Genomic DNA, 23,156 nt, shown 5'->3' with positions numbered 1-23,156 from the left:
GGACACTCTGTCTTAAACAGATTCCTCCCAAGGATATTAAAGAAGACCAATGAAACAAGGCCTTCTAAACACAACAGGAATGACACATACACACTCAGAGACTGTGGCACCATTCACAGGGCCTGCAAAGGTCTAAGGCAGATGGGTCTGTCTTAGTAGCTAGAATGGAAGTGGACATAAGTCCCCATCTCTAACCCAGACGATATTTCCAATTGACAACTTCTCCCAAAGGAAAAATTAGTTTTCTCCAGTGGGGTCTCACTGGGCATACAAACCACTCTAAGGACAGATACCATGCTCAGCAGTAGGTGGCCAATACAAAATGAATTTAATGGCATTACTAGAGGTTTTCCTCACAGGTCTTTGTATTTATATTGGTTTCCGATTTTGTGTTTTATTGGATTTCTATATGTACAAATGTGCCTCTCTATGTCTATGTTTCTTGTGTTATTTTCCTTTGGCTTTTTTTTTCTGAATGTTTGTTTATATTATATTTTATTTTATTACCAATCTCTCTCTCTCTCTCTTTGACAGAGTTTCTGTGTATAGCCTTGGCTGTCCTGGAACTCATTCTGTAGACCAGGCTGGCCTCAAACTCAGGAGATCTACCTGCCTGTGCCTCTGGAATGCTGGGATTAAAGGTGTGCACCATCATGTGCATCTGGGTACCATGAGCTCCAAGGCAGTTGGGACTACACAATAAAACTGTATTATCAGAGAAACTGTGTGGGGAAATATGGACTAGGCATATAGCTTATGGTTGCCAATAAAAGCAAAAAGCAAACAACATAATAAAAAAAACAGACAAAACTCCACAAAACAGAACCAAACCCTACAATTATGAAGTAACTTAAGATGTCTGAGTCTTAAAGATCAATTAAAAACATAGAGGAGACCCCCAGATGGCTCAGCATGAAAGGGAACTTGCCGTTACGTCAGACAACATGAGTTGGATCCCTGGAACTCGTATGGCCTGCTGCAGGTTGTCTTCTGCTATAAATCATGCATTTGTTGCCTTCTACAAAATAAAAATGTAACAGAGCGGCAACTGTACATCGGCCCTTCCCAAAGCACAGCAAACAATACATAAGACACCAACTATGAAGAAATGCTTGCTAGGAGTTTCTGTAGGAAGTCATATGGTGTCTGACTAAATGAAGTTTCTTATCTTTTTGGTTGTGAGCCTAGCCTTTCTTCACTGAGCCATCTCACCAGCCCTAAATGAAGTTTCTTATGCATAGTACTGAGAGATAGCACAGAACGATGTACCTACTATCCAGGTCTGCCAGAGGCAAAACACAGGGACAGGAGGCTGGGATGGAAGCAAGAAAAGCCTTAGCCACAATGTTTATTGAAATTTATGCCAAGAAGCAAAAGTACGGCTGGAAAAAAAATGTTAAGATCAATACTTTTGAATAATTCTAATAAGCAAGAGTATATATAGGTGATGTCTCTATTTACCTTCAGTTTTGATCTAGATTGATTTAGGACATGGGACATACATGCTTAGTGGGTTCTTAGAAAATAATAGAGTTTGGGATTCTATTAGTTGTTTTTTTTTCCTTTTTAAAAGACTTTATTTATGTGACTGTATGTGCACTTGTCTGTGGGTACCCAGAGACTAGAAGAGGAAGTCTGATCCCCTGGAGCTTGAGTAAAGGCAGTTGTGAACATCTCAGTGTGAATGCTGGGAACTAAACTCTGGTCCTCTGAAACAGAAAGTGTTCTTAACCACAGAGTCATCTCTCTGGGCCTCATTGAATTGCTCAGAATATGAAAAGTACATGTCGGTGAGACAGCTCAGTGAGTTAAGGCTTGCCAAGCCATGTCTGACCTCCCCATGTGCACTGTGACACGTACACCTATCCCACTCCCAATATGCACATACAATAGGATACAACTACAAATTATAATGATTATAAAACATGTCCCCAAGCATTCGAGTTATCTGTAATCTTGAGGAATTACCAGAAGCCAGGAGGGGTTGTATTATATCTGAAATGTACCCCCAAACATTCATGTACTGCAGGCTTGGACCATAGGGCTGTAGAGTTCGCAGTGTAGGACGAGAGCCGTCTGGATCTTGAGGGCTCTGGCTCCATCGAGGACTGATGGATTTATGGATTCCTAGCTCAACTGTTTGTGAAAGGAATTCTACTAGCTTGTTTGCTTACTTGTTTATCAACTTTTATCTAAAAGTTGTGAAAAGGGAGCAAGGGCACTTTAACAACCTTGAAGACTGTATTATGAAACTCAGCTGCTGTAAGTTACTATAGAGTAGCATGTTTAATAGTTGGTAAGCCAACAACAGAATCTGCATTACACTAAAACAATGTTTATAGTTCAAAAGTCCTCATAATACCAGCTTACTACACAGAAGTTGTAGCAACCAAGATGAAATGGTGTTGCTTGTAGGAAAGAAAACATATCATAACTCGAGGACTATCAGGACAGGAATCAGGACAAAAGTTCAAAATAAATATCACCCAACAGGCCTTAATGCTGCCAGCACACCACACTTGAGGGCACGTGGACAAAAGTTCCTTATAGTTAATTTCTCTTGGGTATGAATTATAATGTTACTAAATACTGAGAATGGAGTTCACGTTACTTTCTAACACTCCTTACCTTCATAAGGTTTTCTCAACTGTTGGGAAAAGTGATTTTAAAATATTTAATAGAACTACAACCTTCTATGCATCTTACATCAGTGATTTCCCTTCACTGTGAAGTCTCACACATTTAGTATGGTCCTAGGAAGGAGTGAGGGCTTTACTATTTCCGTAAATTCATGGGACATCTTGAGTATGAGTTCTTTTCATGTTTTCAGAGTAAACTGTCACAGCTGGGGGCTGTTGGACATTCCTTGGCTTCTTAGTAGTGTAAGTCCCAGTCTGACGAAACCAAGACATGAGGGGTGAAGGGTTTCTGGCATTCCTCCTATCTTAAGTGACTGTTTACCTGAGTTACTAGTGTTTGGTTAGCAGGGAAAATCTACTGTAGGCTTCCCTACATTCTCAACAAAAGGTTTCTCTCTAGCATGGATTTTTACGTGGTGAATGAGGTTAGATGAGGAACTGAAGGTTTTCTCACATTCCGTACACTCATAAGGCCTCTCGCCAGTGTGAGTTCGGATATGTTCAGTTCGGCTTGAGGAAGTAGTGAAGTCTTTCCCACAGTACTTACATTTATAAGGTTTTGTTCCGGTGTGAATACGAATGTGTTTAGTGAGGTATGAGAAATACTGAAAGGATTTTCCACATACATCACATTCAAACGGCTTTTCTACCGCATGAGTTTTTAAATGGTCGTGTAGCAGATTGTACTTGCGGTAGGCTTTCCCACATTGCTTACACTCGTAGGGTTTGTCTCCAGTGTGAATGGTTAGATGCTTACGTAAATACGAGGAGTTGAGGAAGGCTTTCCCACATTCCTTACATATGCATGGTCTCTCTCCACTGTGAGTCCTTAAGTGTCTACGCAGGTATGAGGAAGCATGGAAGACTTTCCCACATTCACCACATATGTGAGGCATCTCTCCACTGTGTGTTTTTCTTATATGGTTATGTAGGTATGAGGAATTGAGGAAGGCTTTTCCACATTCCTTGCATATATAGGGTCTTTCTCCACTGTGAGTTCTTACATGTCTACGTAGATTTGAGTAAGAATGGAAGGCTTTTCCACATTCTCCACATATGTAGGGTCTTTCTCCACTGTGAGTTCTTCCTACATGGTTCCGCAGGTACGAGGAAGTGAGGAAGGCTCGTCCACATTCCTTACATATGTAGGGTCTCTCTCCACTGTGAATTCTTATATGCTGACTAAGTCGTGGGGATGAAGCAAAGGCTTTCCCACACTCTTTACATGCAAAGGGTTTCTCTGAAGCATGGGTTGATATGTGTGTTATAAGGCCTGACCGCTTAGCAAAGGCTTTCCCACAATCCTTGCATTTATACGGTTTTTCTCCAGTGTGAGTTCTAAAGTGTTCCACTAGCCTTGAGTAGGTAGTGAAGGCTTTCCCACACTCCTTACACTCATAGGGTTTTTCTCCAGTGTGGCTTCGCAGGTGTCTATTGAGATTTGAAGATCGCCCAAAGGCTTTCCCACAAAGCTTACATGGGTACGTTTTAATGGTGTGTACTGGAGCAGATGCATCCTGATCTGAGTGGCTGAGATGTCCAGTGTTCCATGCACTGTGCGTTTTCACATGTGTCTTGAAATATGAGTGTTCACTGAAAATTTCTCCACATTGTGTATAGTAACAGAGTTCTCGAGCACTGTGGCTTCTGCCCTGTTGATAAAGGGATGAATTGGGGTTAGACAGTTTTTCAGACTTATTAAAGGATTCCACTTATGTGAGGGCACAAAAACAATGATTTTTGCCATTTTGACTACATGTAAGACTCCTTTCCTAAAGTCCAGAACCATCAGTTCTAATCCTGGAAGATGCCTCAGTATTTTAGTAGTTTTGTTAGTTTTTGAGTGTTTTACTATGTAGCCATGGCTGATCTAAAGCTCTATGTAGAGAAGGCTGTCTTCAAAATTAGAGATCCACCTGTCTTTGCATTCTATATGCTAGAATTAAAAGGCGTATGCAATCATACCTAGCCGCTTGCCTCAGCCTTCATTTATCTATCTACCTATCTACCTACCTATCTACCTACGTACCTACCTACCTACCTACGTATGTACGTATCTATCTATCTATCTATCTATCTATCTATCTATCTATCTATCTATCTACCTTTATTTATGGAAAGGTACCTCTCTATTATACAGCTCTGGCTATCCTGGAACTGGATATGCAGATCAGACTGATCTCAAATTTACAGAGATCCATCTGCCTCTGCCTCTGCCTCTGCCTCTGCCTCTGCCTCCCAAGTGCTTAAAGGCGTGCATCACCATACCTGGGCTTGCTTCGGTACTTTAATGAAATGATTTTAAGAATTTCATAAGTCAGGTATATATATGCAGTAATATGTACTCGGGAAGGCTCTATCACCCCAAGTTTTGCCCTAGACTCTAAGACATTTCTTTTAATTAGGTAGATATTACTTCTCTTGTGTATTTATCATTTGTGTTGATTTTTCTACAAAATTCCTAAACTTTCGTGAGTGTGGTAAATAAGAAATTTCCTGGTTAATCTCATAATTTATTAAGACTTTTTTCTCTCCTGTTAAATGAATGAATGATAAAGCACATTTAACTTTTTTGGAGCATGTTTAGAATTTCTGCCATGTTTTCTTTCAACTGGAGTGATGTGACAGTAGTTGCTATTTGATCCAAGCTCAAAAGAATCATTAAGATAGACACAGAATTGCCTTAAAAGCTAGTATGTAGTTACAGATGTGGGGCCATGCACTTGTGATATCTTTTTTAAAAATAATTATGCTGAATGAGGTAGGCAGATCTCACTGAGTTAGAAGTCTTTCTGGTCTAGATAATGAGTATTGGGCCAGCCAAGGGTACTTAAGTAAAACCCTGTCTCAAGTAAGTAAAGTAAACAGACAAGATTGTGTTTATGTATTTTGGAGGGGAGAGTGCAGTGCATACGGTAGTGTGCATGTAGCGGTCAGAGGACACCCTGTGGGAGTCAGCTCTCTTCTGCAGTGTGGCTCCTGTGGACCAGACTTACGTTGTTAGGCTTTGCATCAAGAGTCTTCACCCACTGAGCCACTGTGGGCAGAAGGATCTCTTAAAGAACAGGTTTTGTGATAGTTTTTGGACACCTCAAAATGTATTCTATTCAAAACACTTCCCAGATACACTGCTTATCCCTCCTGCGTGTATGCCATTTGGCTTCCTACAATGGAGTTCATAATCATCTCTGAGTGAGGGAAATGACAATTGTCTCTGGTCAGTCTTACTGTTTGTACTCCACTGGAAGTCTGTCCCCTCAAAAAATCCTGATGAAATGTTGACTCTTGGGTGCCAAGTGGCATTTCCCATTCTGAAGATAAACAGAAAAACAAAATTAAGGGTTGGAGAAAAATAAATGGTCAGTTTCAAAGTTAACAACCATGGGGCTTTTTTTGATTGTTCCACTGAATCTGGTTAGGAAGAAAGTACAGCGATCATTTTGACAAGGTCAATAAATTGACTACACTAAGGATGTGGGTTTTCCATGTTTTTTTTTTTTTTAAAGATTTATTTATTTATTATATGTAAGTACACTGTCGCTGTCTTCAGACACCCATATGAGGGCATCAGATCTCATTGCAGATGGTTGTGAGCCACCATGTGGTTGCTGGGATTTGAACTCATGACCTCTAGAAGAGCAGTCAGTGCTCTTAACCGCTGAGCCATCTCACCAGCCCAAGGGTTTTCCATGTTTTATTTCAAACTGACTCTTTGAAAATTAAAACTCATGGTGAACGAAAATCATATTATTAGGGCTGCAAGGTAGCAAAGATCTGAACAAATACATATGAGAACCATGAAACCCAATAGGTTATTCTGCAAAATTACACAAAAACCTGAGAAGGCAAAAAGTAAGAGTAGAAGATTTCCTTTCTCTCCTGGTACATGGCCCACACTTAGAGCCATCAAGTGCATCTTAGAAAGATGTCACATTCTAATTGAAAATATCTTCTTCATAAACACTCACCTTGGAGATCTTCTCTGTGCAAATCCTCTTCTTCCAACCAGGAGATCAGACTGGGTTTGATGACCTCACATCCTTATACATGGCAAAATGCATTCATAGAGGAAGAGGAAGTTCATGCAAGAGAGTACAAATCAGTATAATTTTGTTTTTTCGTTCTGTTTTGTTTTGCTCTGGTTTTGGACAGGGCATCACTATGGAATGCTGGCTGTTGTGGAACTCAATATGTAGACCATGCTGGCCTCAAACTCACAAAAAGCTGCCTGTCTGCCTCCTGAACGGTTCAATTAAAGATGTGTTCACCACGACAGGCCCTGTGCATCTAATGAAGGCAGGGTAATTATTTCTTATAGGTTAAACAAGCAAATACTGCCTTTTCTATGCCCTGATGATGAATTACCGCTGATTTGAGACACTCTAGTTAATGATTATATACACTCTAAGAAAACACCAATACTCAAGTCAAATAGAAAGTAAAGTGAAACAAAGATAATTTTACTTTCAAACAGCAGGCTACATAGTATCAGACTCATCTGGGTTAAACTTAGTACTCTGAGGTTTTTGAATCAGTATGCCAAAGGAAGAGAATGACCACCTCTACCCTCTCCACAGTACTGGAGATCAAACATAGGTACTTGCATAGAACACCCAGCTACATCCCAACTCGATAAATTTAATTTTTAAAAATGTACTTATTTGGGGACTGGAGAGATGGCTCAGCAGTTAAGAGCATTGTCTGCTCTTTCAGAGGTCCTGAGTTCAATTCCAGCAACCACATGGTGGTTCACAACCATCTGTAGTGAGATCCAATGCACTTTTCTGGTATGTCAGTGACAGCATACGTATATACGTTAAATTAATTAATTAATTAATTGATTGACTGAGTGATTTTTTATTTATTTTGAGACAGAGTCTCACTATGTTGCTCTGGCTATCCTGGAACTCACTATGTAGTTGGCCTTAAACTTACAAAGGCACATCTACTTCTGCTTCCCAAAAGCTATGCACCATCATGCCCAGCCAATAATTTATGTTTCTGACAGGGTAACTGGCATTCATATAGTACAGCATTTTATGAACTACCACTTAACAGCCCCACTTATTCATGGTTTTGCTGTCTGTGGTTAGTTACATATTATCTACTCTGTCCTGAAAATATGAAATGTAAATTCCCAAAAAATTTTCATATAGAATTGCACAGCAGTTTGAGTAGAATTGCAGACTCTCACACTACTCCTCTGCTCGTCCCTGGATGCCAATCATCCTTTGCCCATCTTAGCCATGCTGCCTCTGCTGCCTGCTCACTAGTCACTCAGCACCTTAGCTTGCTGCAATACACACAAAACTTGCCAGGCATGGTGGCATGGTGGCACAAACCTTTAATCCCAGCATTTGCACATGGGAAGCAGATTTCTTTGAATTCAGGGAGCTTGATTTACACAGTGAGTTCCAGTTCAGCCATGGCTACATAGTGAGACCCTGCCTCAAACAAAACAAAACAAAAACCCATATAGCAACAGGTGTGCTCATATAGCCCTCATTTTTACTAATGGCCTCAAAACATAACAGTAGTCATAATGGCAATTTAGATATGTGAAAGAGAAGTTGTAAGGAGCCTCACTTAACAAAAAAGTTCTAGACAATAAGGAAAGAAAAGAGTGGGAGGGAAACCTATATGCTGAGGTTGCTAACCTCTACTGTTAGACATTTCATTTCTTATTTGTTTAGCTATCATGTATACATGTACTATGTGCATACAGTCCCTGAGGGACCAGAAGAGGGAGCCAGTCTCTGGAACTGGAATTACAGGTAGTTATGAGCTGCCAAACCTGGATCAGGGAACCAAACCTGGGTCCTTTGCATGATCAGCAGGTACTCTTTATTGCTGAGCCACCTCTCCAGTCCAATGCTAATATCTACTCTCAAGCAGTCTCCAGACAGTTGTTGTGGTACATATCTGTAATCCTAGCACTTGGGAGGTGGAGACAGGAGGATCAGGGGTTCAAGGTCAACCATAACTACAATCGGATCTTTTATTCCAAAATATAAGTAAATAAATAAACCTCCAATCTGTGAAATCATGAAAAAAGGAATTCATGCAAGTTTTGCTGCAACTCAAAAAAGCTACTACTGTATATACAGTTCAGTCCTATCTACAGTTTAGGCATCCACTGGAAACCTTTAATCTCTTGAATCTTCCACAAACAGGTTATGGGCTTAGGACAAAGTCTGTGTGCCTCTTACTTTCCTTGCTCTCGGATCCCTCAGTACACCAGCACTCCCTCTGGGGAGCTATAAGGAGTGGTGGCAATCTTACCTGCTGAGGCCAGGTTCTGGTAATTCTCCAGCATCACCTCTCTATAGAGGTCTCTGTGAGCTTGATCCAATAAAATCCATTCTTCTTGGGTGAAGTCCACAGCCACATCATCAAAAGTTACTGAGACCTAAAACATACACACACATTATTTGAGTAACAATAACATACATACCAATGTTTTCTACAGTTGAAGAGTGAGAACCAATACCCATACAGGAATCTGAGAGCTGCCAGTGACTGCCCCAGAGCGTAGAGGTCCCAATACTCCCACCAACATCTGCACTCAACCTGTCGGTCTGCTCCAGTCACTAATAACCCTTCTGACAGGTGGGCAGACCTTGCCCCAACCAGACTAGAAGCCCTTCTCTCATTTTTTTTGAAATATACTTCTAAGTTGCATATACCATCTCAACAGTAACAGATAAATACTCCAAGAAAAGAATACTAGACCTTCTTTATCATCTGTCAGAATAACTGAATGGACTTGGACATGATCAATGTACATTTGGCATTAAGAGTATCAAGATTAGTTAGTAATTACGGAATCCTGGGATGATTTTCTCATAATACCACATCAGAGGCCCCACTCTCACAGAAGCTCAGCTAGGCGCTCAGTTCTTGAGTGCCTGCTTGTTTACTACTTGTTCTAGAAGCTCTGGACAGCAAGCCTGTCCTGAAGGTGCATCTACAAGGTAGAGGTAAGCATGTCACTTAGGAGACATAGTTCTACATACCTGGTAACAATTTGTCAGGCAGTCAGCCACCATTTTTTCTACCTTTCTCTTTTCTTCGAGAATGGGATCTGAGTCCTTGCACAGAGTTCCTGGAAAAGACAGAAGTCAAGAGAAGTCAGAGTTGCCTTTAAATTTTACACTGTGATGTCACTCTGCCTTCCATAGTGTCCTTTCCTGTTGTGGTGGTAAAAAATGTGTTGCTGATAAAAGCAACTGAAGGAGGGAGGGCTGACTCTGGCTCACAGTGTCAGGTTACAGTTCATCATGGTGGTCCCGTCACAGCCACCATCACAGCCACCGTCAGAAAGCAGGGAAGCAATGGGTGTACTGCTCAGCTCACTCTCCCGTTTACACACTCCAGGATGCTAGCCGAAGTTAAGACGGGTCTTCTCCCATAAATTAACCTAATCCAGGTAATCCCTCATGGACATTCTCAGAGGCTAACCTTAATCTAGACAGTACCTCAGAGGTGTGCCTGAGGTCTGTGAACTAGGCGATATTTGAAGCCCTAATGTGAACACCTGTAATCCTGCACACCTGAGAAGACTCAGGACTATCCACAGCCGTGTAGCTCTAGAGCAGTCTGTCTCACCTAAGACCCGGAAACAAGCTGGTGAACCACAATACCCACTGGAAAATGTCTCATTTCATAAGGAAGACAACTTCAAGTCGGAGAGGTAACATTTTTTCTATTTGTCTATTTGTAATATATCTCATGAGGCTTATGTCGTACTTTTTCAAACCCACATACGAGGAACCTCATTTATAATCCACACTATTATGGTTTGGGTATTAAAATGTTCTCACACACTAATGTGTTGACAGCTTGGTGATACAGCAATGTTCAGAGGTGCAGCTTTTGAGAGTGACTGGATAGTGAGAGATCTATCACCAATTGATTAAACCATAGATGGACACATAACTTTTTTAAAAAAAGATTTATTCATTTTATGTATATGAGTACACTGTCACTCTCTTCAGACACACCAGAAGAGGGCATCGGATCCCATTACAGATGGTTGTGAGCCACCATGTGGTTGCTGGGAATTGAACTCAGGGCCTCTGGAAGAGCAGTTAGTGCTCTTAACCACTGAGCCATCTCTCCAGTCCTGGACACATAACTTAATGTGCTATTGTGAGGTGGCAGAATTCAGGGTGTGGGACCTAGATGACAGAAGTAGGTCACTGAAGATGGCATTTTTTTCTGTTCGTCCTCTTGCTCTCCTCCTGCTTCCTGGCTGCTGTGAGGTGAGCAGCTCTGCTCCGTGGTACCTTTCCCACCATCATGTCTGATTCACCACAGGCCCAGAAACATGGCCAGCGGAACCTGGATTAAAACCTCTGGAACACAGAGCAATAGATGGTTTTTTTTTTTCCTTTAAAGATGCTGGTGTCAAGTTTTCTTTGTTTTGAGACAGGGTCTCATGTAGTCTAGGCTGGTCCCAATGTAGCCGAGGATAAACTTGAATTCCTAATCTTCTTGCCTCTACCTCTTACATCATGGAATTACAGGTGCGCACTACTATACCTGGCTTATGTGGTGCTGGATAGAAACAGGGTCTTGGGGTATTCTAGGCAACTAGCCTACCAGCTGATCCTAGCCCCAACTCCAATGCTAAGTATTTATCACAGTGACAGAAAACTAACTCAAGCATTCACTAGTATACTAAGTGCCCCTAAAGTAAACCAAGCAGGGTAGTGTGACTGTTCAGGCCTGAATCAGACTCTCTGAAAAGGAAGGGCAGGTCTGGCCATGGAGCACTTTAGCAGTTGCCATGCTGAAGGTGGAATTGCCCATATGCTCCTTTCTCCACGCTAAGGCAGCCTTACTTAGGTATCTCAAGGGATAGAGAAACTACACTTCTATGTGGAGTTTATAGAAACCTCTTCCTACCAATCATCAAGAGGCAACAGTTCATTATCATACATGAGCTCACTAAAGAGCACACTAAAGATAGTGACCTTGTAGTAGGGGCATTACTAAAACACTGCCACTTACTGAAGACCAATGCATGGATATGCAATATATTTATATATGAACCATTATTATTTTTAAAAACCAATTTCATTTCATTTTGTGTATAGAGGAGTGCTCACCTTATACATGTAGAGGAGAGAGAATAACTTGGTTCTCTCCTTCAACCATAAGGATTTGGGGGATTAAACCCAGGTCATCTAGCTTGAGGCAGATGCCTTTACCTGCTGCATCATCTTGCTGGTTTTCCATAAACCTATTCAATTACCCTACCGACCCTCCAGAGTAGACAATAGAAAAGCAGGTCTAGACACTACCAGTAACTGTTTCAATATGATAGCTACATAGTGGTGAATTTAGATTGAATGTAGGAAGTTGTTGGTCTCTGCCTCAAGATTTACATATTAATGAATTACCTAAAAGCCGGGGCGTGGTTATCTAAATTTTCATCTCCCAAGCCCCTCCTTCCCCTCTCCCCAATATAATGGAGCCCCTCCTGGCATTTTGTGGGAGAGCACCACCATTTAGATACATCATCATGGTCAATAAAACTTCTATATCTTCGATTCCACAAGTCTCCTGGAACTCTGGACTCTCTTTGTGTAAGTGGGGAAAGCCTCTCTACCCCTCCCTGCTGCAGCCGTCCTCTGGGGCTCTCTTGCCTGCAGCAGCTGTTCTTCCTGTCCCAGCCATCCGCGGGGCTCCCTCTCTCCTCTGCAACCGTGGTTCTGGGGACTGCTCAGCAGTGTAGCCCTGGCGACAGCCCTGGCAAGATCGAACAATCAGCTGGGACCACCACTGTAGCACGGGAAGCTGGAGGCACGGCTCTGAAGACCGACTGAGCCGCGGTTCCAGGGGCTGCGGAGCCAGGCGTCCCCGACCCCGCCTGCGCCCCACACGAGTTTTAAACCACACTCTTGCCTCAGTTTTCTAAGTGCTGGGATAAAGGTCTGTGCAGCCATGGCTTTGATTTTCTGTGATTGTAATTCATGCCTCAACATGATCAGAAGTCAGCCTATACCTGTACTGTACAATATAGTAGTGACGTCCACAAGCACTACCAATCACTTCTATGAAGTAAAGATTTTATTTATTTATTTATTTATTTATTTATTTATTTATTTATTTTTGAGACAAAACTCATGTAGCCCAGTCTGGCTTTGAACTTGCTATAAGACTCAAGATGGGAGAAAACTCTCAGCCAGGTCCCACATAGGTCCAGATGAGCAGACTGCACAAGACCTCTGCCTGGTACCACTTCCTAAGATGACTCAGATACTCAGAGGCCCCAGGTGCCACTAAAAGGAACAAGTAAGTGGTGGAGAGATGGAAGAGAAAGAGAAGTAGAAGGATGTGTGCACAACAAGGAGAGGTAGAACTGGACAGCCTGACGTGAGTAGGCTGTGAAACCACCTAAGGCCATTGTGAGGTTCTGGGCTATGTCTGGGTCTGTGGCCCTGCAGCAGCGGGGGTCTGTCACAAGGGCCCTGCGGCCATCCCTATGTCTAAGGGTTGTACATAGCTGGCCTCAACCCTCAGCAGCTGTAGTACTCAGGAGAGAGCCTGCATCTTGCCCAGGAAGCACAGTAGAGCTGGCCCTAGTTTCAGGAGTTGAGGGTGAGCTGGTCCAAGGATGTGAGCATGGGAGAGCTGGCCTGGCCCTTCATCTGCAGTGTGGTGGCATGGGCAAGGGAGAGATGCCCTCCCCTGCTACGCCACCTGCATCAATCAGGAGAGCTGACCCTGGGGTCATGATGGTGGGAGAGCTGGCCCTACCTCTCACCGGCTACAGCATGGGAGACTGGGCCCTCTACCTTACCTGGGCACCACAGCAGAACTGACCCTGGTTGTGAGGGCTGTGGGTGAGCCAGCCCCAAGTGTGTGAGAGCAGGAGAGCCTGCCCCTTGCCAGCCGTGGCACTGGGTGAGCTAGCTGGGGCAGTGCTGCATAGCTCACACTGGTAGGGTGTCAGAGAGCTGGTGGGCTGACTGACTTGACTCAGCTACCAACCTAGGACCAGATCCAGAGCTTTGACTGATTCACCTCAACATCTATGAACTGCTGGAGTGCAGGAAGGAGCCAATCCTGCAGATCCAAAGCTGCAGGATCTCCATGACACAGGGCAACAACAGGATATCTGAGGAGTCCTGGTGAGGATCCAGTATTGATGGTGTAGCAGAAGTCAGAGAGGCCTTGAACCAGACCAGTGACTCACTGCAATGAGCGTTTGCAAGAAGTGTGGACAAAAGAGTGTCGTGTAGGATACACTGGGACACGCTACAGCTTCCACAGTGAGAGTTTTTTCTTTTGGGGAGTAGGTTGCAAGGGCAGAGGGTGGATATGAAGGAACAGGGAGATAAGTGGGACTGGGGTGCATGACGTGAAACTCGCAAAGAATCAATAAAAAGTTAAATTAGAGAGAAAGAGAGAAGGAGATGGAGAGAGAGAGAGAGAGAGAGAGAGAGAGAAGGAGGAGGAGGAGGAAGAGGAAGAGGAGGAAGAAGAGGAGGAGGAGGAGGAGGAGAGGGAGAGAATACAACTTTGAACTCCTGATTCTCCTGTCTCCACCTCCCAAGTGTTAGAATTACAAATATGGAACCTAGCTTGAAGCATACCTAGCTTGAAGTTAGTATTTCTAAAGGTTTGGTTTGTTGGTTAAGACTAACATGGAATTTGAGATGTGGAACAGGCTAGCCTCAAACTCACATAGAATAGGCTAGCTTCAAATTCAGAGATCCTCCTGCCTTTGCCTCTCGAGTACTGCCATATGCAGCTAAACTTTAATTTTATGGTGCGTCAGTTGACCGTGTTTTTGTTGTTATTGCTATTGTTTGATGTAGTGCTCAGGTCCTGTCCACGTTAGGCAGGCACTCCACCGCCGGTTTCCACTCTGCCTTTAACAGCTCTAAACTCACAGAGGGACTAACTAGAGAGCAGGGCAACCCTGTGGCCATTTTCCTATTTTCTATGTGTGTAAATAGAATATAGACACTCTTGACAACTGGCAGAATCCCTTCAATTTGCTCTCTGGCATAGAAAGTGGAGGAAGCAAACAGAACTAGGTATGGTAGCCTACACTGTCCACACACTTGGGAGGTAAAGGCAGGAGGATTGCTACAGGTTCCAAGTCAACAGTGAAAGTCTGACATAAACCCCCTTTGTCTCCATGTAAGAACCAGGCCTGATTTTGAGAAGAAGGCCATGAGGCACCAGCTCCAGGAACAGACCACAGGTCCCAGGAACTAGGCTATAAGGCACCAACTCTCCCCACCCCCAAAAGAACAGTCTAGGGATAACCACAAGAATGAGAAAATATCCCAGGATGGGCCATCTGCGCTGGGCAGTCCTATCTCATCCTACGGTTAAACATTAATGACATAGGAATGCAGACTACTGACCACCTGTGAGGCCCTAGCACCCACCAATGAAACTTTAGATTACTTAATCCTTTTTTACAATTCCCCTAATTCCTTTTAAGAGGGCCTTTGTGCCTTTGTCTAGGGTCACTATTTCAAGTAATGGTTGACCCCCCTGTATGTTGGTTGTTTCTGCAGAATAAACGCTCTTTGTCTTTGCATACTATCTGAGTCTGGAGTCTTCCTTCAGTGATTTTTTTTGACATTTATACTAGGGCTACATAGCAAGATCCTGTTCCCAAAATGAAGAAGAATCTTCATCTCATTCTTCACAGAAATAGAAAAAAAGCTATCTTAAAGTTCATATGAAACCACAAAAGACTCAAGACAGCCAAGTAATCCTAAACAAAAAGAACCAGAGAAGAGGGATTACTATCCCAGATCTTACGATACAGAGCCAGCCATAAACAATGTGCACAAAAACAGACACTCGGACCAATGGAACAAAATCAAACACCCAAACATGAGCACAAGTAACTTCAGCCACTTAATATTTGATAAAATTGTCAAAAAAACAAACAAAAAACCAAAACCAAAACCAAAAACAAAAAAACCCTTAAGCAGGAGAAAGAAAGCACCTTCAACAAATGGTACTGGGAAAACTGGATGCCCACATGCAGAAGCACAAAATTAGACCCCTATCTACCACCCTGCCCAAAAACTATCTCCAGATGGTCCACAAAATGGGAGAGAAGAGAATCTTTGCCTGCTGTACATCTGACAAAGGATTACTATCCAGAATATATAAAGAGCTGAGAGAGGGAGAGGGAGAGAGAGAGAGAGAGAGAGAGAGAGAGAGAGAGAGAGAGAGAAACATACACAAACAAAAAACAAATAAAACAAAACAAGAAACAAATGACCCACTCAAAAAAATGGACCTGGGATCTGAACAGAATTCTCAAAAGAACAAAAGAAAGAAACATCTCAAAAACGGTGATCATCACTAGCAGTTAGAGAAAACTAAATAAAACCATCGTTGATGACCAAGATTAACCAACAGCAAATGCTGAACAGGGAGGGGGGGAGGAGAAGGAACCTTCTTTTACTGTTGGTGGGATTGCAAATTGGTAGAGCCACTGTGGAAATCAGTGTGGAGAATCAACCCCACTTCCATCCTTTTTTTTTTTTCAAGATAAAGTTTCTATGTGTAGTCCTGGCTGTCCTAAAACTTGCTCTGTAGCCCAGGATGGCTTCTGCTATCCGAGTGCTAGGATTAAAGGTGTGTGACATCATTGCCAGGCTCAAGCATGGAGAACTCTCAAAAAGCTAAAGTAAATCTCCCATATGACCCAGCTATACCACTCCTTGGCACGTCCCTAAAGGACTTGAAATCCTACTCCACAGATACCTGTTCAACCATGTTCACCACTGCTCTATAGCACAATTGCTGGGAACTGGAAACAACCCTAAGTGTCCTTCAACCAACAAATGCATAGTGAAAATGTGGTACACATAACTTATGTAATACGAGTCAGCTGTGAAGAAAAAAACAAAATCATGAAGTTTGCAGGTAAACGGATGGATCACAGTGAGTGAGGTACAAGACCCAGAAAGACACATGTTCTCTCTTATCTGAGGCTCCTAGCTCCAAATCTTCATTCAGATGTGAGTATACAACCTGGAGAAACTGCAGAAGGCAGGAATGTAGAAAGGACCACTGCCAGAGTCAGGAGTGTGGGGCAATACTAGAGGAGAGTAACTGAGTGTAAGTGATCTGAGATGGGAGGGGGAGGAGCTTTAACTAGGAGGAGGGAGGGAGGAAATACACAAGGAGGGAGGAGGGCAAAATAACAGTAAGGATGTCTGAAAATGTTATAAGGAATCATAATATTAACTACTTACCTTAAAAATCCTGTAATACATGTAAGTCTGTATACACATGTACATATATAGTTAAAATGAAAATTTCTCTGTTGAGATCTCAAAAAATTTGATCTGTTGCTATGTACTGTAATGCTAAATTTTGTACCCAAAGGTCTAAGCCTACAAGTGAATTCTCACATTTGCCAGCTTTTGTTGTAGGCACCCTGTTCCTTAATTCAAAACTATTGGTTAAATAAAAATGGCTACAGCCAATTACTGGAGGGATGGAGGTAGGCGGGTTTGAGTTATCTGGTTGTGGGTGGCAGAAGGAGAAGGAGGAAGACCAAGGGAGAGAGAGGAAGAAGTGTCATGAGGGGAGATGGACCATGAGCACATGGCCAGAAGAAACAGCTAGCATTTGGGGAATAGCACTGGGGATGTAGCCAGGCCAGCAGTTAGGAAAACAGATGAGGGATCAAAGCCAAATAAAATAACCATAGTCTGAGTTTCATTTATTTGTAAGCTAGTTGGAGATAAGTTTAAATTGTCTGTAGTACATTTCTCATCTGGGCTGACAATGCTTGCTCCAAGAACCAAAGAGCACCTAACAAAAGACATGCGATGCCTTCTTTTGAGTTGTTGGTTGGGTTGTCCTAGAGACTTGTAGAACATACAGGCTATTGCTATTGCCCTTGCTTGCCCCTCAGAGGTGGAAGGAAGTCCCTACTGCTGGAGACATCACACATTTATATATGATGTAACAAGAAGCGATAAATTTGAGAGAGCAATGATGGGCATCTGGGGGAGTTTGGAGGAAGGGAGGTCTTAGCAGTCTCTACTCACATGATCAATAAACCAGTCGTAACAAAAGTGCTCCTGAGGAGTTTAAACATAAACACCAACATGAAAGACTCGGTACAACCATCATGCGCCTTAACGCAGTCAACACAATTGACCATTGTCCTTACCTGACCTACAGCACTGAAACTTTAGAAAGTTTCACCAGCCAGTGCAAAATTCCCTGAGTCTTGAAGTAAAGCAACCAGTAACTGAACGCAGGCAGGTGCTCACACCAACTGTTTTGTTTTGAGACATCATTATGTAGCCCAGGCTAGCCTCGTGATTCTCTCTGCCTTATTTTCTGAGTTGCCCCAATTAGTGGCCTCTGTTACCACACATGGCTTCCACTGGTCTTCAGTAGGGCAGGTCATGTCATTTTCTCCATTCTCGTTTATAATGAGTAGAAAGCAGTCTCCACTGACCTGACAAGATGAGCAAACACATCTTTACAACACTACCTCTCTTAGCTGTCTAATCCTCTTTTTTATACCAGTACACAGTCCCCAGAGAACTTGACAGACCGTAAAACAGCTACAGGCAAACTGTGTTAACACTGCGTTGACGGGACTTGATGACTTAACATTTTCAAAATTCTATAACACCTTTGTGTGACTGGGGAGAAAGAGGCAGGCAGATCTTTGTGAGTTCCAGGTGACCATTATCTACCTATCCAGTTCTGACCCAGGCAAGGATACGCATGGAGACCCTGTCACAACAAAAGCAAAAAGCTACGCATGGTAACTCACATCTGCAATCCCAGCAGTAAGGAAACCACAGTAGGAAGATCATGATATCAAAACCTTTCTAGCCAGGCGGTGGTGGTGCACGCCTTTAATCCCAGCACTTGGGAGGCAGAGGCAGGTGGATTTCTGAGTTCGAGAGTTCGAGGCTAGCCTGGTCTACAGAGTGAGTTCCAGGACAGCCAGGGCTACACAGAGAAACCCTGTCTCGAAAACCAAACCAAACCAAACCAACCAACCAACCAACCAAACAAACAAACAAAACCTCTCTAAGCTACATAGAGAGACTTTGTTCAAAAAGTAAAACACACCAATCACACCACCCCCTTTCTCCCTTCCCCACCATGGGAGACAGGCTAGTAAAACAGCTGACTGGAGTTCAATTCCCCAGGATTCAAAATAGCAGGAGGGAAGTGCAAGTTGTCCTCTGACCCCCACGTGTCTGTTGTGGCATCTCTGTGTGCACACACAAATATGAAAGTATAGTTAAAAAATGTAAAGTGGAGATTTAGGGCTGAGATTTTTCTAAAGGTTCAATGATGGTCATGTGAAGACATTCATGTGAAGATTTCATTCAGGTTATTGCCTTCTACACCAACCAAAATGGAGTATAACGCTCAACCGATATTTGAATTTTGACTGCAACATTTTTAAGATTTGAATGTACTTTAACAAATCTACAGTCATCTACAGGGCCATCCAATGCACTCCAGTCGCCAACTATAGTAGCAGGGAGCTCAGAAAGCAAAGGAGCTTTCAACAGAAGCCCAAAGACCTGAATTCACCCTCCAGAACCCACAAAATAAAGAACGGCGTCCACAAAGTTGTCCTCTGGTCTCCATGTATGTGGCTATGGTACATGCACAGCCACACCTACCATACATGTCTATACAAAAATAGTAAATAAAAAATTTTAAAGCATATAATACAATGTTTTCAAGCACTTGGTCTGAGTCACTCAGCAGATCCAAAGATATCAAAATGCCAGACAACGGCTTAGCCTTCTTGGTAGTTTAAAGCAAACCTAAGCAAACTGGAAGCTAAACTCAGAGCCTCATGCATGCCAAGTAAGTCCACTACCACTGAGCTACACACCACACTCAAGGCACAATGCCCTCTTTTTCTGCTTTTGAGAAACAGCTGTGACTCATGACCAGACATCATAGGATAACCATGGACAAAGTTACTAAAGTAGAACTGAGTAATTCCAGACCACATGGCCCAGAAGCACATGGTACTTACTATCAACAATTACTGCAGTTTTCAACCTCTCCTTTGGAGCTACTCTAAGTGCATGGGGGTAGGAGGGGAGGAGAAATACACAAATTTTTAAATATACCATTTGATTTCAATCAGAAATAGCAAAACCTAAGACTTTCTTAAAGAACTTGAGACTCTTCAAAAGTTTCTATAGGGTCAGGCATGATGTCTAGACACCAAAAATTCCAACATCTGAGAGGTAAAGTCTGGAGTATTAAGAGTTCAGAGTCAGCCTCAATTACATAGCAAGGTGTAGGCTAGCTTGAGCTACATGAGACCCTACTTTAGAGAACAAACAGACGCCATGGAGAAGAACTAGTGAGTAAAGGCCAAGCCAGAAAGCCTGGTCTCCAGCACCCAGATGGCGGAAAGTGAGAAACAACGCTTGGAAATTGATCTCCGACCTCTGAATCACGGTAATTCCCCCCGCCTCCTTTGAAACTCTATAAGCATGTACAGCCTAGAAACTTCAAATGAAGAGAGCAGAGTACTCCTATTTTCACCAGTAGAAAGCCATAATCACACAGTATCTGTACATTTATGTACAAACCACGCAGGGCAAGGGTGAGTAGCTCACTGAATGAGCAGTTTTACTAGCAGTAAAGTCAAGAGGTGAAGAAAGAGAAAGGAAATGGAGAGAGGGAGGAAGGAAAGGCATGGAAAAGGAAGGGAGGAAGAAAGGGAAAGATTAAGGAAATAAACATTTAGCAGGCGGTGGCAAAAGCCTTTAATCCCAGCAGAGGCAGGCGGATCTCCAGGAGTTGTGGTCAGCCGGGTCTATCTAGCGAGTTCTGGAAAAGCCAAATAATAAAGATTCACCTCTAAATGTTAACGTTTACTCCTAGATACCTAAGAATACTTTTTCTACCCGGATGTCATGTGGCAGAATTAATCAAACGATGGCAAAGACAAAGCCACACTCTGCAAGAACAAATCACAGCCTGGGGCGCTCACCCGAGCTCCACAATCGCTGGGCTGTGCGGTGGAGGCGGCGGCTGCGGCTGCAGCTGCAGAGCGATAGCTCGTGGCAGGGTTCTGTGCTGGAAGAGGAACCTGGAAGGCGGCTAGGGAGGCTTCTGCAGAGGGCGAGCGAGCAGATGGAAGCTCGGAGAGCATTCGCAGCGACCGGAGGGAGGCGGGGTGCCCGTGAGACCCGCCCGTCCCAGGCTTCGGGCCTACGGGGACCGCCTCTCGGCGAGCTGCACACACAGCCACGCCTTAAACTGACCCTCCACGGCCGCCGTCACACCCCCACCCCGACTCGGCGACTCTCTAGACGTAAAGATGGACCGGAGGTGAAGAAAGACACTTCGAACTACAGGATAGCAGCCATCGGTAGGAAAGAAATTGGGTCTATGCAGGCGTCACTTCCTCTTCCGTCCTGGCGAGAAGCCGGGGAGATTTGGGTCCCAGCCACCTTGGACAGAGATAAAATTCTCGGAGCTGGAGAAATGGCTTGAGGATTGTTCTTGAAGAGGACGCAGGTTGGATTCCGAGCTCTCACATGGCAGCACACAGTTGTCCGCCAAGCCTGATCTAAATCTTAACCCCCACCCCATCTCTCTCCTTCCCTCCCATTCCTCCGTTCCTCTTTCCTGTTCCTCCCTACTTTCCTTCCTCCCTTCCTCCCCACTTCTTGTTTTAGCCTTAGCCTAGGCTCGGTGCCGCTCCGCCTTTAGTCTCAGCATTCAGGAGGCAGAGGCAGGCAGATCTCTGCGTTCAGGGCTAGCCTAAATAATGAGACTGTGTCAGAGAGAGATTGAGAATATTCTCGAGCCAAAATGAGTGACTATGGCCCACGAAAACAGAACTGCAAGTTCCATATGAAAATATGGTAACTGTTTCATGAGGTTATTGCAGTAACAAAGAAAATCATAAAGCATGTGACAGGTTCCCAGATCTTAGCACAACCGACTTCATGGTGGAAGTACCATTCAAGCCACAAAACTCAGCATATAGACAGAACCACTAGCCAAAATGAAAACGAGCCGGGCGGTGGTGGCGCACGCCTTTAATCCCAGCACTTAGGAGGCAGAGGCAGGCAGATTTCTGAGTTCGAGGCCAGCCTGGTCTACAGAGTGAGTTCCAGGACAGCCAGGGCTACACAGAGAAACCCTGTCTCGAAAAACAAAAAAACAAAATGAAAACGAAGACCTAACCCATCAAAGTCTGTAGTTCTGGCAAAGTCTTTAAACGTACAAGCCTTGCCTTTTGACTTCTGTAGCTCTCCTCTGGCTAGCTGTTCTTGTTAACTGAAGAATGTCACCAGGATATGGTTTTTGGGTTTAAAAGCTCACCCTGAGAAAGACTCGGTGCTACACTAGAATCCCAAACACCTAGTGTAACAAAGACCCGGCTAATAAAGACTTTTTTTTTTTTAAATTGGCTTAAACTTATGTCTGAGCAGTCTTTTTTGCTGGATACCACACTACAAACACAACACTCCATAGAAACATCAGGTAAATATGTTCCAGAAAAAGAAAATCTCCGATATAGGCATCAGATGCAATCTTAGTCTTTTGTTTAGTGGAGACTAGCGCTGTTTGTATAAACCTAATAGATACAAAGATGTTAGGTCACACACAGGGCAAGAAATGCCTCCTATGAGTACTCAAGAGTGTTGGATTTTGTCAAAGGCTTTCTTTGCACCTAATGAGATAATCATGTGATTTTTGTCTGTAAGTCCATTCATGTATTACATTTATTGACTTGTGTATGTTGGACCATCCCTGCATTTCAGGGATAAAGCCAATTTACTCAGATGTATAATCTTTTTAAAAATGTTTTTAGCGTTTTTATTAGATTTATTCATTTCATTTTATATGTATTTTGCTGGCATATCTGTTTGTGCACCACATTCATGCTTGGTGGACATGGAGGCCATAAGAGGGCATCAGATACCCTGGAAATGAAGTTACAGATGGTTGTGAACCAGCGTGTGCTGGGAATTGAATCTGGGTCCTCTGCAAGAGCAACAAGTGCTCATAATTGCTGAGCCATCTCTCTAGATCCATTTGCAATCTTTTAAATGTATGTTTGTATTCTATTTACAAGTATGTTTAAAAAAGATTTATTTATTTATTTATTATGTACATAGAGTTGTGCCTGCATACCAGAAGAGGGCACCAGACCTTATTATAAATGGTATTGAGCCACCATGTGGTTGCTGGGAATTGAACTCAGGACCTCTGGAAGAGCAGTCAGTGCCCTCAATCTCTGAGCCATCTCTCCAGCCCTATTTACAAGTATTTTAATGAGCATTTTGGGGGTCTATGTTCTGTAGCTGAGTCTTTTTGTTGTTGTCTTTACCTGGTTTTGATATTAGAGTGATACTGGTTTCATAGAAGAAGTTTGGGGTTCTCTCTCTCTCCCTCCCTCCCTCCCTCCCTCCCTCCCTCCCTCCCTCCCTCCTCTTCCTCCTCCTCCTCCTCCTCCTCCTCCTCCTCCTCCTCCTCCTCCTCCTCCTC

The 23,156-nt window shown here is 43.3% G+C and overlaps 1 protein-coding gene and 1 long non-coding RNA gene across 3 annotated transcripts in view; one reads left to right on the top strand and one right to left on the bottom strand.

Annotated features, from left to right (window-relative positions):
* Positions 1–1,318: 1,318 nt before the first annotated feature.
* On the bottom strand, positions 1,319–21,050 carry LOC114618112 (zinc finger protein OZF-like). Its single transcript, XM_028763758.1, has 6 exons — positions 20,644–21,050; positions 9,656–9,744; positions 8,922–9,048; positions 6,608–6,679; positions 5,868–5,950; positions 1,319–4,291 (listed from the first exon to the last, which is right to left on the bottom strand). The coding sequence occupies exons 2-6, from the start codon at positions 9,686–9,688 to the stop codon at positions 2,981–2,983; spliced, it is 1,626 nt and encodes a 541-aa protein (XP_028619591.1). The 5' UTR covers positions 9,689–9,744; positions 20,644–21,050; the 3' UTR covers positions 1,319–2,980.
* LOC114618114 overlaps positions 20,878–23,156 on the top strand; it is a 26,632-nt gene continuing 24,353 nt past the window's right edge. The window contains exon 1 of one of the 2 annotated variants that reach the window (XR_003710921.1): positions 20,878–21,024. This is a non-coding gene — a long non-coding RNA (uncharacterized LOC114618114). The other variant, XR_003710920.1, reaches the window with a different exon arrangement.

This window comes from Grammomys surdaster, unplaced genomic scaffold (assembly GCF_004785775.1).
Source record: "Grammomys surdaster isolate TR1022 unplaced genomic scaffold, NIH_TR_1.0 140, whole genome shotgun sequence".
NCBI classification, from domain to species: domain Eukaryota; kingdom Metazoa; phylum Chordata; class Mammalia; order Rodentia; family Muridae; genus Grammomys; species Grammomys surdaster.
This window is presented reverse-complemented; position numbering and strand designations above follow the sequence as displayed.

Bases quoted from the DNA above. Each gene is read 5' to 3' on its own strand.
- LOC114618112 (XM_028763758.1), bottom strand. From the start codon at position 9,688: ATGGTGGCTGACTGCCTGACAAATTGTTACCAG. The intron at 6,680-8,921 runs GTAAGATTGCCA...GCCATGTATAAG, and splicing joins CCAGAACCTGGCCTCAGCAG to GATGTGAGGTCATCAAACCC. The intron at 4,292-5,867 runs GTAAGACTGACC...CTTTATCAACAG, and splicing joins CTTCCAGTGGAGTACAAACA to GGCAGAAGCCACAGTGCTCG.